Source organism: Miniopterus schreibersii (genome assembly GCF_964146895.1).
Source record: "Miniopterus schreibersii genome assembly, chromosome: 17".
In the NCBI taxonomy this organism is placed as follows: Eukaryota; Metazoa; Chordata; class Mammalia; order Chiroptera; family Miniopteridae; genus Miniopterus; species Miniopterus schreibersii.
Genome location: NC_138117.1, coordinates 5,420,109 through 5,435,466, shown reverse-complemented (window position 1 = coordinate 5,435,466; position 15,358 = coordinate 5,420,109). Strand labels below are relative to the sequence as shown.

The window sequence follows — 15,358 nt, the reverse complement described above, 5'->3', positions numbered from 1 at the left end:
ATTTGTTTATTTGGTGTGCTCTTGTGATTCTTACTGTGTCTTTTGACTGTTTCATTTTTACTAGGCTATTTTCATGATTCCCACAAATCCACCACCAACATTCAGGAAGCCAGAACTCTGGTCTGATGATTTCACTGATTTTGTTAAAAAGTGCCTAGTGAAGAATCCTGAGCAGAGAGCTACTGCAACGCAACTTTTACAGGTCAGTGTTTGTGCCACTAAGGGAAGGATATTTTCATTATGTCTTTCAGCTTTCTGACATTAACTTCCAGGATGGCTGTGAGTTCCCTTAGCTGATTTCTAGATGCCAGCCTCCCAGGAAATGTGGCCTGATAGATGCACATCCGTCCTCACACCTGCAGCCACCACCTCCATTCTTCTGTGTGTTCTCCGTGTATTACTCTTTTCTTTCCTTTTTCCAAGTTCAGTGTCTCTTCCCTTTTTCTGTTTTGTTGTTGTTATTGTGGTTGTCAACTCTTTCCCCCTAAAGTTGTTTTAAAACAAAACCTCCAAGGGTTCTCATTTCAGAAATGAGCTCTCACCTCTGTCGTTACTGTTTCACGTGTTTGTCCTGATGTATTGTTCCTTGACCCCGCACTTCTTTGACTTTCTGCTCTACTTTCAGATATGTAAATACAAGATCCCTGAACTCTGAAAAGATCACGTTGTACATGTTGGTTACAAGGTACCTAAATGAAGACTTTCTGTATTCCTGCTACAAATAGACTTGTATCTAGAGTGTCAGGAAGTTTTTTTTATCTGCCTTGAAATTTAGGGCAAATAGATGCCTGGCTGGGCGTGGCTCAGCAGTTGAGGGTCAACCTAGGATCCAGGCAATCGGGGTTCGATTCCTGGTCACAGGGCACATGCCCGGGTTGTGGGCTCGATCCCCAGTCAGGGGCGTGCAGGAGGCAGCCGATCAATGACTCATCATTGATGTTTCTATCTCTCTCTCTCCCTCTCCTTTCCTCTCTCTGAAATCAATAAAGATATATTAAAAAAAAAATTTTTAGAGCAAACAGAAATAATGTAATACTTTCAGTAAGTATTTGTGAGTCTTCATTTTCCGAACAGAATTGGCTCAGACCTCTAAACTATTAATAAATGTGCCTAACATTAACAAAACTTGATATTTGGAAAATAATTCATTTATTAAACAACCAAAGGATTCAAAGCATGGTTCTTATAAAAAGTGATGTTTTCCAAAGTACTGTTTAAACAAAAGTATTTGTTAAGGGGTGCAAGAAACAGGCTCTAAAGTATAATGCTTATTGCTGTGAAAATATAACTTAGTGCTCATTCTCCAAGGAAGGCAGTTTAGCAATGTCTGTCTAAAATAAAATGTCAAATATTCTTTGACCCACTAATTATACTTGTAGAAACTTACTCTACAGAAAAATTTAACTACGCATGAAATAAAATGTGTAAAAAGATTCATAGAGCATTGTAATGGCAGAGGCCTGGAAACAACATAAAAAACTGTCAACAAATTGGAAACAGTTTAAGCTCCATCGAGAGGAGTGACTGGCAAAATACACCCCCCCCCCCCCCCCCGTACATATCATATGTCCATATGCATATGCCAGTGCTTACAGTGGAGCGGCTCTGAAAAAAGCAAGAACCTGGCCTCCAGCGAAGGGAACTGTGTGGCTGAGAAGCAGGAGTGGAATTGAAACCTAACTTTTTGCTGACTGCTATTTTTGAACATTTTAGGTTTTTTGTTTGTGCAAATACTACCTTTCAAAAATTTATCAATTGAAACATTTATTTTGAAATATTGTCAGATTTTCAAGGAATTTGGAGCACATAAATCAAAGGCCTATTGGTATTGCTATTATGTTGAGTATCTAAATTATTCAACCCCAAAGAAGGCAAGAAAGGAGAAAAACACAAAGAAACAGAAAAAGTGAGTCAAATAGCATAAAATCTGATGGTAAAAGTAAATCTAAATATATCTGATAGCTAACTTTTGGATAATTTAATCAGTATTTCTTTCTAGTCTTTCTTCCATAACCTTTTCTAATCTTTCTAAGAAAAGAAATTGTCTTGTTTTTAACTTAGAGTTTTTAGGACTGAAAAGCATTTAAGAAATGTTCTTGTATAATTCCCTAATTTTGTGGGAGGATACTGAAGCCCAGGTTAAATGACACTGAAGATCACAGTGATTAAATTATTATTCCATTTGTCCCCTAGTCCCAGTCTTCATCCTTTCTTGACTCTGCTTTCTGCCCACAAGCTGACCACATTAACAAGTTCTGTTATTCTCTAGCTTCTAGGGTTTGGGCCAAGCATCTTTACAATAAGGGCAAACAATGCAACTGGTTTTATGTGGTACTTATGAGCCAATATTTACTTTCTTGCTTTTTAAAAAAAATTGTACTATTCCCTGGTTGGATGGCTCAGTTGGTTTGGAGCATTGTCCCACACATCAAAAAGGTTCGGGTTCAATTTCCAGTCAGGGCACATACCTAGGTGACAGATTTGATCCCTGGTTGGGGTGCATATGGGCGGCAACCACTTGATGTTTCTCTCTCATATCCGTGTTTCTCTCTCTCTCGATCTCTCTCTCTCTTTCTTTCTCCCTCCCTTCCCCCCCTCCCTAAAATAAGCTTGTGCTTCAGGCTGGCCTCCTACAAGAATGTTAAGTTGATTGAGATCGGCCATTATATGAATTGACACTGGGCATGGCTAGAACAGGTGATGTCGTGGTTTATTCTATGAACCCCATAGTGTGTGACTTACTCTACATTTTACCAGTTCAAATGAGGAGTCAAAACTTTATCTAATTTGCCATCCCTCTTGTTTTAGTATAATTATCTTAAATACTTTTTTTCATACACTGATATCCATATCAAACAGTGTTATAATATTTGCTTTAATGTTTAAGCAATTGAGAAACTAAAGGAAATAAGGGAAATCTGTTTCTATTACACTTACCCTATTTTACTCTGTTTTTTTTCCTAACCTTCCTAAGTTCTTTCTTTAATTTCTTTCTATTTAGAGTAATTCCTTATATTCTTTTAGGATAGGTCTATATAATAAATTCTCTTAGTGTTCCTTAATCTGAGAATGCTTGTTTTTTCTTTATTCCTGAAGGATATTTTCACTGGCTATAGAATTCTTGGTTGACAGTTCTTTTCTTTCAGCATTTAAAAAATGTTGTTGCACTTCCTCCTGGCATCCATGGTTTCTTAAGAGAAATCTACTGTCATCTGAATTTTTTTACCCCTTGTTCTTTTTAAGATTTTTTTCTTTGTCTTAATTTTCAGAAGTTTAATTATGATGTGTCTCGTATGGATTTGTTCTATTTGGGATTTTTTCAGCTTCTTGAATCTATAGATTTATATCTCTTACCAATTTGGGGAAGTCTTCAGCCATCATTTTTTCAAACACTTTTTCAGCCCTACTCTTTTTCTCTTCTCTTTCTATGACTTTATTGATGCAAATGTTAGATCTTTGGTTTTAGTTGTTCAGGTCCCTGAGGTTCTGTTCATTTTATTCCAGTCTGATTTCCCTCTGTTGTTTATAGTGTGTACTTTCTAGTGTTCTGTATGCCAGCCACTTCACTGAATCTTTCCTCTGTCCTCATTCTGCTATTAAGCTTATCCATCAAAATTTTAAGTTTGGTAATTTTGTAGTTCTAAAATTTTCATTTATTTTTTATATTTTCTCTTTCTTTGCTAAGATGTTCTAATTTTTTTTTACTTGCATTACAAGCATGTTTGTAATTGCTCATTGAAATATTTTTACGATGATTGCTTTAAAATCCTTGTCAGATGATCCTGACTTCTGTGTCATCTTGATGTTGGTGTCTGTTTATTGTCTTTTTCCATTTGAAATTTTCCAGTTTCTCTGTATGGTAAGTGATTTTCATTTGAAACCTAGACATTTTCAGCATTATATTATGAGATTCTGGATCTTATTTAAATGTTCTGCTATAATAGGCATCCTCTGACAATGCTTCAGTGGGGGAAAGTGGCACCACCTAATTTCTGATAGGATGTGAGCTCAGGCTCTTCTCCCAAGTGCCTCTACTGGCACTGCAGGGCCTCATTCATTATAGCTGGGTGGTGAGGGAAGTGCTGACTCTACCAGGCCTCCTCTGATTCCATTCTGGCTGGGAGGGTGTGGGGTTTCTTTATTACTGTCTGGTGGGCATATGAGTCCAGGCAAATGAAAACAAGTTGGCAAAAATAAAACATGTTGATTGTGATTAAAATGTTATTTGAATATACCAATGTAAATAAATGAGTTGAATTTCCATTTATTAAATAGCATTTTAGTTACTAAAAGACACTTAGTTCATAAGATAATTCAACTGCATGCTTTCTACATGAGATACATAGTTAAAGGAATCCAGCTCATGTTTCCCCAAGAGGCCCCAAGGTGACCACCTGTTCATCTACTTTCACATCTCTTCATCGTATAGGCTGTGCTAGACCGTCATGTATGAAACCTGTATGCCACACTTTAATTTTTTTGTATGTGTTTGTGTTTTATTTCTTATTCTAGATAAGTTTCTTAAGGACTAAGAACGTATCTTCAGTTGTTATTTGTGTGTGTATGTGACCGTCAGTGTTTCTCAGACATTTCCAGGGCAGGGCTGGAGTTTCCTCCTCGTTGTTCGCATTCCCTAGGGCACTGTCTTGGCAGCAAGAGTGGACGTCCTGGGAGAGGGCACACACGGGGCGGTAAGGCCCAGGTCAGGGAGCGGAACGCAGCACAGACTCCCATTCTGCTTTGTTCCATTTTGTTCCATTCCATTCCGTTGACAGAACTTAGTCTCCTCGTCACCGCCAGCCAGTGGGAGACTAAGAAAGGTAGGATCTGGCTGGGCTGCCACACACCTAGCCGCAGCTCTGTCTTGGTGGAACTAGGAGTCTCCACCAAAGCTGTGTTGATGGAACTTAAGTTATCTGGTGATTAGCCTGTAACTGTTATAAAAGAATTTATTGGTTCTTTGCTATTGATCCTCTTATTTCTGTAATCTGGGTCAAATTCTTACTCATACTTTTCCCAAATGATGTATGTTCACCATTTTAAAACCTCTCCCAAATGCCTGTAATTTCTTCTTTAGCATTAAAATTGTTTTGTCTTTGAGAATATTTTTGTGCTCTATATTAAAGTAGCTCAGTTTTTACCTGGGTCTGTATACTGACATTTAATTATGAAAATTACATCTTGAAGCTGTATTGCTGCCTCCAAATAAGGTTATCTATCCCAAGTTACTTTTAATCTTACCCTGCACTTCTCTCTCTCTCTCTCTTCCGTCATTAAAAAGTCGTCAAAAACCTAGGTCTGTCCTGGTGGTTTCCATTCTGTGTGTCAGGTTTATAACAAACTCAGATATTTTAGTTACATCAGGGTGGTATAAAAAAAGAAATGAAAAGTTGTTATATGTATTACAGATATGAAGCAATATTCATTTTCTGAAAAAATTTTATTTCCGTTTTTTATTTCTCCACTGGAAATGATCACATTTTCAAGACTTAGTAAAACAGAAAATACGTAAAAGAAGTAACAAAATAGTTGCCCTTCTTTTGACCACTGATTCTGGCTGTCAGCTTGTTAAGGTCAATTAAAATCTGAAACTAATACCAAATAATTTTATTTTTATATGTAATGTAATCACCAGTCCTTTATTTTTCTTTTTTTATCTTTTTTCCTACCTATTCTAAACTTCTTTGGACAGTTATATCTTTAAGGTAGTTTTCATTAATGTAATTTTATTAACAGGATTGCATTTTTGTGTTTGTGCTTTAGTGGTTTTTAAAAACAAGTAAACCTAAAAGCAAAATCTTTATTTCTAAAGCAGCTGAAATATTCTCTATTCTTTTTTTTATTATTATTTTTTGTTAATCCTCACCTGAGAATATTTTTTCCATTCATTTTTAGAGAGAGTAGAAGGGAAGGATGGAGGGAGAGAGAGAGACATTGATGTGAGAGAGACACATCGATTGGTTGCCTCCTGCATGCACCCCAACTGGGGCTAGGGATTGAACCGCAACCCAGGTATGTGCCCTTGACCTGCAATCGAACCAGAGACCTTCGGGTCCTAAGGCCAATGCTCTAACCACTGAGCCATGCCAGCTGGGGCAATATTCTCTATTCTTAACCTATACATTTAATTCTGGATGAAAGAACAATCATTGAAGCCCAAGATCCTGGTTTGCATTTATTTACATGTTGTTTTAACGTTTTTTAGATATAATTCAGAGAAATCTTTTAGAATTATACTATTGAATTTTACTTTTCTAGCATCCTTTTATCAAGAATGCAAAACCTGTATCAATTTTAAGAGACCTGATCGCAGAAGCCATGGAGATCAAAGCTAAGAGGCATGAAGAACAGCAGCGAGAGCTGGATGAAGGCGAAGAAAACTCGGTTCGTAATCACTCTCAAAAGATGGGTTTTTCTTCTTCTGAGTCTTTTTCTGTAACTTTGTTTTTTCCTTTAAATATATCAATAGCACTTACTGTTTTATTATACAATGAGGTATGTTTGTTCATTAAATCTCGGGATATATTTTGTTTGCATTAAATCTTTGCTGTTTTTTTCTGATGTCTTAAGAATGAGTGATTGTGGAATGTAAGGTTTACAGAGTATCTGGAGCACCACAGTAGAAGGTGGGTTAGTAGCGAAAGCAGGGGGGCATTTAAGGATCTAGTTTATTCCAGTTACTTTATACTGATGCGTCAGTGCGTTTTAATAACAAAATAAAATAATTTTATCTATCACATTTTATGATGTGTGACACTTCTGTTTCCCACTAACCTTTTTTCTTGTTTCACATTATAATTTTTTTCTGGTTAAAGATACAGAAATGAATGCCTCTTGGTATTCAGATAGTCACAAAATCTGAAAACATATTATTATTTTTATTTTTACTGATTGAAAATGTCTTTGATAACATCATCTATATTTTTCCATAGAAGTTTACAAATTGAAATTCTTTAAAGAATTGATCGCTTGTTTTCTCTTTTCCCCCAAAATTCTAAAAATCCCTACTTATGACTATGTAAACATGTTAACATGTTGTGATTACATATTCTTTTTGTGGTTTCCGGAACTCATAATTTTCTCAGCTTTCTTACTGTTGTTTTTTGTTGTTACTTTTTCTTTGTACCTATTACTGATTTGTTCTCAAATGCTGCATTCCCACATTCTTTGCAGGATCTGCAACCCTGACCAAACAAACCTACTGGTGTCGTGCTTTGTCCTTAATTGTTCTCAGCCCCTCCCCTCTGACCTGAACCGAGGCTCCCTGGTTTTACTTACGTGTTTTTATGGATTGTATCTCCCAGGAGCTTCCTGACATGAGCAGTTTTTTTTCAGACCTTCCATTTCTGACTATGTCTCAATTCTACCTTTACTGTTGACTGAGTATAAAATTCTCGTTGTCAGAGGAGAGGGGGGTTAGGGGACTAGGTGAAAAAGCTGAATGAAGAGGCTAAGAAGTACTAATTGGTAGTCACAAAATAGTCATGGGGATGTAAAGTACAGCATAGGGGATATAGTCAACAATATTGCAATAACTATGGTGCCAGGTGGGTACTGGAACTATCAGGGGGAGCACTGTGTACAGTAAGTGATTGTCTAACCATGATGCTGTACGCCTGACACCAGTACATAACAATATTAGAAGTAGACTAGTGGAAAAATAAAAAATAAAAAATAAAATAATATTAAGAAAAAAATTTTTGATATAAAGTTCTGCATTGGAAATAATGTTCCCTTAACATTTTGGTCTATTTCCTAACTTAGCAGTGATGGTGATGACAAGACATGATATTCTCATGCCCAGTCCTTTTAATCCTCTATGGAAGTTTTTTAGATCTTCACTTTCTCCCTGTTGTTTAAAAACTTTCTCCATGTTATTTCATGATAATGTGCCTTGGTGTAGATCTTTTTCCAATTTCAGCTTGGAAATAACCTTTAGTTTTGTGCAATTTTATTTTTGCTATTGATTAATAATTTTCTCTCTCTGGGGCTCCTTTTATTTGATTGTTGGACCTCTTAGATTTATCTTTCAATGACTTCTTTTTTTCTTTCTCTTTTTGTTTTTTTCTTGGAGGTCTTCTCAAGTTTATCTTCTAACCTTACTATTTTTTTCATATGAAATATTTAATTTCCAGACCCCCTGCTCTCCCACATTGTCGTTGTCATCACCTTGGCCCTCCTTCGCTCCCTTCCTTCTCTCAGCTTCCTTCCTGTGTGTGTGTTTTGGTCTCTGACTGTCCACTTGATGGGTCTTCTTCAGACATCTAGTGATTGGATCTGGGGGGAGCACTGGAGCTGCCTCCTAGAAACCCTTTGTTAAAGAGAAGGGCTACTTGACTTGGAACCTCGCTGCACCGAATGTTATCACTCGCCGCTTCGCAGCCTGAATTTGCTTGCCAGTTACAGAGCCAGCTGGTCACTGGACCACTGAAAAATTTCATAAAGTTAAAATTTGAAATAATGTAGATTAATTTTCCCCCTGATTTCGAAAGTCTAGATCTGTGAAATTCACCATATTGAGTTGCTGCATTATAAGAAATTTATATTTGATATTCAGTATTAATTCTTGAGCCCATTGTAGGTCTTGCTTTTTCCATTTTGAGAGTGTAATTTTCAGAGAATTTGTAGGTTATACCAATATCAACTTATAATTTTTCCAAATTTAATTTAATTCTACATAGTTCAGCTTATTAAAGTTGGAGAAAAATTTGTGACCTAAAATTAAATTGACATTTCCATCAACTCTCAATGTGACTTTTGAAAAGAAAACCCTTTATGATAACCATTTCCAGATCCGTTGTTTTTAAAAAAATTTAGTGCTATACACCTGTGTCCTGGGTAACTATTATAAACAAACCTCTCCAAATATTTTTTTACTCAAGAAAAGTAGAGGACATGATTGGGAATAGTGCCTTATGAATTTGATTTTTATACCTATTACAGAAAAAGCTTGTCTGGTGAGAATACATCTTGACAAACTAACATGTTTTGATAGGTGCTGAGGTAATTGTACAGACTTTTAAAATTAAACAAATTGCAAACAGAGATTTCTGCAGCAGGTTAATCCCAGTATCAAGGCTTTTGAGTTAGTTTAAGCATTGCTAAGCATGACAAAGGTCGTCTTTTTTTGGCATTTCTGAGCATGTGATATAAATTTTGTGCTGAGATGGGTCAACTGTATTACATAGTAAGAAAGAATTTGTTTCCTGGATATTAGTGGAAGATATTCCCAAATTTTTATTGTGAGTCAAGTAACATAACTATTATTTGTTCAGATTTACTGTAAATACCCAAATTGCCTATAGAAAGTCCACTTTTTAAAGAGTATCTACTAACAGAGTTGGTCTACTCAATGCAACTTTGAAGTACAATTTCGTTGTTTACCAAGGAGCATTCATAGTTCCATATAAAGCAAATCTGTGAGTTCTTGCTTTAATATAAGATTTTTAAAAATAGTATCTAAGAAAGGATGCTTTTTTAACATTAGGATATGCTTCAGGTCATCCTTTTTTTAAGGAAAAAAAAGCATATGCATATTGAAATTTACTAACTACTTTCTAAATATTTTATTCTGAATGAGATTCTAACCAATTTTCTGGTTAAATAATGGATTCCAGAGTTCTGTTCTCTCAATACAGTCAGTTGTATACATGAATCACTTAAAGTCTGTATACTTTAGTTACCTCTAATGGGAAAATTATTCCTTGGGATGTGCGATACTTAATAGAATATGTAGAATATTCAGCAAATGGCTAGATGATTTGATCTTTCTCTTTGCACATTTGACACACCTGGGTGTTTCTAGAGGGGAAAAACCAACAGTGTTTGTTTTTTTACCGTGAGAAATTTCTGACTTAATCGATACAGGCTGAGGCCCAGGCATCAGAATTTTTAAAAATCTCCCTTAGCTGATTGTAATGTGGATGAAAACCAGTGACCTGTAGGTTCTAGCATTGGGCTTCATGACATAAACATTTATTCTGAATAAAAATTAATTCAGTAAATATTTATTCTAATTAGAAAGTTAAGGATTTTCTTCATTTTCTTTTTCTAAATTAACTTACAATTTTTGAATAGTTTTAGATTTACAGAATTACAAAAATAATAGATTCCATATACCCCACATTCAGTTTCTGCTTGCTATTAATAACGATCACAATGGATCCAAAAAGGAGTAAGAGAAAAAGGGTAAAAAAAAATTGTTTTCAAAGACAAGTTAGCCCTTAGTTATATTTGTCCTAGGAACGTAAGCTTATAATTGTAAATCTTTTTATGTAAAAGCAGCTTAGAATACAGTGATAAAGTAATATAAATATTTGATATTTCCTATTATTGAATAGACAGCATGCCCCTAGAAACATAAATATTGCTTATTTAAAAATATAACTTACATACGACATGGCAGTGGCGATGGTATTTTTAAATATATCAGGGTTGTTTGAAATCCTTGCCCGAGGATATGTTCATTGATTTTTTTTTAGAGAGAGGAAGGGGGAAGAGAGAGAAAGAGAGACGTCAGTGTGAGAGCAGCATTGATCGGGTGCCTCCCGTGTGCACCCCGACCTAGGTATGTATGTGCCCTGACCGGGAATTGAACCCGCAGCCTTTTGGTGTACGAGACAACACTCCAACCAGCTGAGCCACCTGGCCAGGGCTAAATATAGCAGTTTTTTAAAAAGTCAGTGTCCACTAGCACATTTCTGAAAGGTGTTGGTAATATGTTAGTAAATGTAATATTACCTGTTTTATGAACCTGTTTTATTGATATGTCTCCAATTGATTTGTTCTAGTCTTTTGTCTTTGGTGCCCTCTTGTGGATTTTTTATAAACTTCTTGTAACAACACAGTTTTTTAAAGGTGTTAACTTTTATTGTAAAATATTTGATTTCTGTAATCTTTATATTTTGTTAATCCTTTGACACGCCTTTGGCTGTGAGAGAAAAAAGAAAAGCCATGGTTAAGGCTGCTTTTACTTTTAATGTACTCTGTTGTATATCAGCATTGTGCACATGAGGTGTAAGATAATCTTATGTGTGGAAACTTTTAATATGATGCCAAGAACTTGTGCAGTCTTGCTTCATGGAGCCTCTGAAGTCCTGCCCACACGCCTTCTCACCATTTAGGCTTGTTGTACTGATGAACATGTCTTTTATGACTTCTGGAGATCCCGAAAGCTTTGATGTAACTTTGAAACATGCCTGTGAACATGCAAAAAAGTTAGGATCTGTGAAAGCAGAAATTTCTGTTGGTTAGGGGCAGGTATGTGAAAGACAGCGCAAGACAGCGCTGTGCGAGCGCTCGTGCCACTTGCCGTGAAGTGGAAGGACCACCTACTTATTACAACGAGAAGGAAATTCATCCTTTGTACAGATTTCCAGATACTGCAAATCTTAGTAATTTTTAATTGGTGGAGAATTTATGACTTGTTTTCCGCCTGTCAGACATTGAAGCAGTACTTACGAGCAACCATTGGAAGGAGAATGCTTTGATGTTTTCTCAGTAGTTCTGAGCTCAGTTGGGTTGACTGTACTGACACCAGAGAGAACCAGCCGAGCCTACTGTGCGCCTTTCCCTGGTAACACAGAGACAGTAGATGCCACGGGTGTATTGATAACGGGCAGGGGGTAAATGCTATCCTCTGCCGCGGGTGGAAGTAGAGTTTGGGTCCTGTCCATAGTTTCACCTTGCTTTACAAGAGTATTTTTAGTTTAACGGTACATAGGGCTCTACCATGATGTGAGAAATACAAGCAAGTGTACAGTAGGACCCTTTGATTTGTGCCTTTTTTACCTCAAGTAATAACTGAAATGATCGACACAGACTAGCAGGTTAACAGAGTCAGCAACCCCGATTCAGTGGTGCACAGGGAGAGAAGGAAAGACTTCTGCCAGTTTTCCCCAATTTTATGCTCGTTTCCTTGAAGTTGCGTTGCACGTGCCTTTCTGATTTCTTATTTGACTTTCTTCACAAATTAGTAATTAGATTCAGTGCCTTTCTTGTATGCAGAAGTAGCAAGTTCCATTAAGTCTTCTTTTGCTCACGAATAATTGGCATTGTCTCTTGTTTTCTGTCTTCATCATTTCAAATTAGAACCTTATACAACTTTCCTTTGGAGTCAGTTTGGTCTCTTTAGGTTCATCATATTGGGATTACCTTTGGCCCATTATGTTTGACTGTCCAGCAAGTTTCTTCTTTCATGACTTCTTTCAGATTTGACTTGTTGTTTCTGTTTCTCCGGGACCCTTTCTAGCATAGGCTCTGATTACCCCAGATCTGGGTTTCAGGAATGACCTTCTGCCTCCAGTCTTCTCTGATTTGTCCTGTAGTTCCCGAGGCTCCCATCACTGCTCTGCCGAGCACTTCATGCGTCTCCCACTGCTTAAACACTCCCTAAGCTGTAGGCCAGCCCTTCATGCCCCTGAACTCACTGCTTTCCCTTCTAGCCAGGATACTTCTGCCTTTGTGCTTGATATATTTTTAAATCTAAAATGTTATTTTTAAAAATCGACTTTCCTGCTTTTCTCCTAGAAATCTTTCTCTTAGAAAGATCCAGCTTTCTAAGGGGACTAACTTAACTCTGAGGAGCAAGGGAATCTTAATTCTGTAGTTTCTTGTTTCCAACCATTCCCAGTAGCTTGTTTCTCCGTTGTTCATCTTTTGGATTGTGAGCTCAGGGTTGGCTGGGTTTTCTCTCCGCCTGATGTGAGGTCTGGGCTAAAGGTTGGTATGAGTGCCGAGGCTGGATTTTTATCTGTTCCCATAAGGCACCGGGTGCTTCTATACTGGGACTGCATTAAGTTAATTTCTCAACATGGGGTTCCCCAGACCATGTGGATAATGTTAGAAAGCCCAGGCCCATGTGTGTTTGTACCACCCCCCCATCTTTACCTATAGCCCAGGTGAGGCAGGCAGGTTTGCATGTCATCTTCACCTGTGAGGACAGTTTTTCCTGTTTGCCTTTTCACTGGGGATGTAGACCTTCACGACTCCCAATCTTTTACAGGGGTTTCAGTTCTGCTTTGGAGAGAACCCCAAAATGTGTCTCTAGTTCCCCTTTATACGCTAAAATGGAGACCCCATCATCACATGCCCCTAAGGCAGCCCTCAGGTCAGATTTAGCTTATTTTCACACTGGTCCCCAGCTCAGTTTGGGGCCCTTGGGGATTTCCCTTCTTATATTGACAGCTCAGTGATGTGCTTATAGTATGTGTGTTACCTTTACTGTTTGCTGTCGGTCCCATCCCTGATTAGCACCTCTGAGAGGTTTTAAATAATCTAGACCTCTGTAATATTTTTATATAATTGGTTCACTTATATATCTTACACATTCTTTTTTTCCCTGAAAATAATTTTTTCGTGCTGAAGCAGCATGCATATTCAATAGAATTGTTTAGCTGAATCAAAGCCATTAAGATCACTACTCTATACCAGCGGTTTTCAACCTTTCTCATTTCATGGCACATAAACTAATTACTAAAAATTCATGACACACCAAAAAAGAAGTTATATCTTTTGCTGATCTGACAAAAAAATAGATATACCTTTGATTGATTTACAAAAAAGTAATAATAATAGCAATTACCTGCCCGTTTTGCTGCAAAGTTACTGTTTAAAATAAAAATTCTTGTGCCACACCGGTTGAAAATCGCTCTCTGTACTAATAATGTGCTGTTCTGTGTTGCATTAGCAATAAAGATGTATTTAATATTATTTCAAGAAGAGAAATAAAATAACTAGAATATTTCCAATGAGAAAGATACCTATTTCAGGATAGTTGAACAATCTCAATGTTGCAAATGACAGATGCTTTCTAAAATGTTTGTGTAAATATCCTTAAAAATCAGACAAATAGTAGCTGACAGTCCTTTAAGGTAGTAGGTATTGCAGATGTAAAGGTACCTAAAGCAGACTTTCTGATTGTTTCTCAGACTGTTCTAGCATAAATCTGAGCAGTGGAGTAGGATTTCCTAATAATGTTTTCAAATATTTGTATTCCATGTGGACTTTATGATTCATAACCTGGATTATCATCAGTACTCTGTTTTGCATTCCTGGCACATGATGACCACTGATTGAAAGGCTATTGTGTTCCTCACTGGGACCGGCCGCTTGCTGCAGTGCGAAGCATCTGTTCTGCAGGCCTTTTTCTATAAAGTATCAACATGTTTTCCTTTTGCTTTTCTTCTGTGAGGAAAGCACAGGACACAGGAATGAAGTATAGCTTTAGAAACACTTGGTAAACTTCTGTTTTATTATAAAATAGTAAAAAGTATCAAATGAAATTTTACCAATAATGTAAAATATCAAGATTTTCAGAGGTAATGATTTTCAAAAAGGAAAAAGTGTTGCTGAAGAGTTTTTAATAGCATCACCATGTGAGTTTTCTGTAGCTCTCGTTCCATCTGTCCTCCATCAATTACTGTTTGAGCGCCATCGTCTCATTAGTGAATTGAGTGCTCACTACTTTTTTCATTGCTTTTTTTTTTTACTGTCAATTTGTAAATGAGATTAGCAGCCTTTAGCAAAGTGACTATGCAAGTAAAAATATGCCCTGGCCGGTGTTCTGAGTGGTTAGAGCACCGGCCTGCAGGATCTCGGGTTCAATTCCCGGTCAAGGCTGCAGGTTTGATCTCCTGCCCCCTTTGGGGTGCGTGCGGTAGGCAACCGGTTGATCTGTCCCTCTCACATTGATGCTTCTCCCCCACCCCACTCCTTTCCACTCTCCCTAAAAATCAATGGAACAATATATCCTCGGGTAAGGACTAATCATAATAATAATAGTGATAAGCAGTAAAAGCGACCCCTTCCAAACTTGATTCAGTGTTTTTGTAATTTTACAGATTATTGAAGCCAGTTGTGTGAATCCAGAGGTGCGGGCGTCATTATCTCTGTAGGTTCAGCTCTAGTGTAGAACACAGGAAGACTAACAGCATTATTTCACACCACCCAGATGTTATGTTTCTTGTTAAGTTTAATGGTCACAGCACTGCATCTTACCAAGATAAAAGACAATGACTCACACATATAAAAATAGATTTAGTGTTTTGGGAATAAACTGGTTGTAACCACGATAAAATACAATATTAAATCAGCAGTAGAGTTTTAAAAAGAACTGATAGAAAATCAGTGTTTTCCCTCCTTCCCTCTTCAGTGGGATCTACTGGAAGGAGTAAATCCCAACTTTTTAAAAAGTTAGCTTTTTGAACAAGTACAGATCAGTTTATTTATGTATGTTAGTTTCTTCATCTCTTAACTTAGCAAAATGGAACGTGCTCTAGCTAACCTGTAATATAAGTTAAATTAGACTTGAGAAATTCTGTAGATAATTTAAAAGCCTTGTCCAGTTGGAAGTTAGATC

The 15,358-nt window shown here is 36.9% G+C and overlaps 1 protein-coding gene across 1 annotated transcript in view; it reads left to right on the top strand.

The window, feature by feature from the left end:
* STK3 (serine/threonine kinase 3) overlaps positions 1–15,358 on the top strand; it is a 140,723-nt gene that overhangs the window by 78,089 nt on the left and 47,276 nt on the right. Inside the window, exons 7-8 of the mRNA XM_081116362.1 lie at positions 65–202; positions 6,259–6,384. Of these exons, the coding sequence (XP_080972488.1) occupies positions 65–202; positions 6,259–6,384 (264 nt within the window). The remainder of the gene's footprint in view (positions 1–64; positions 203–6,258; positions 6,385–15,358) is intronic.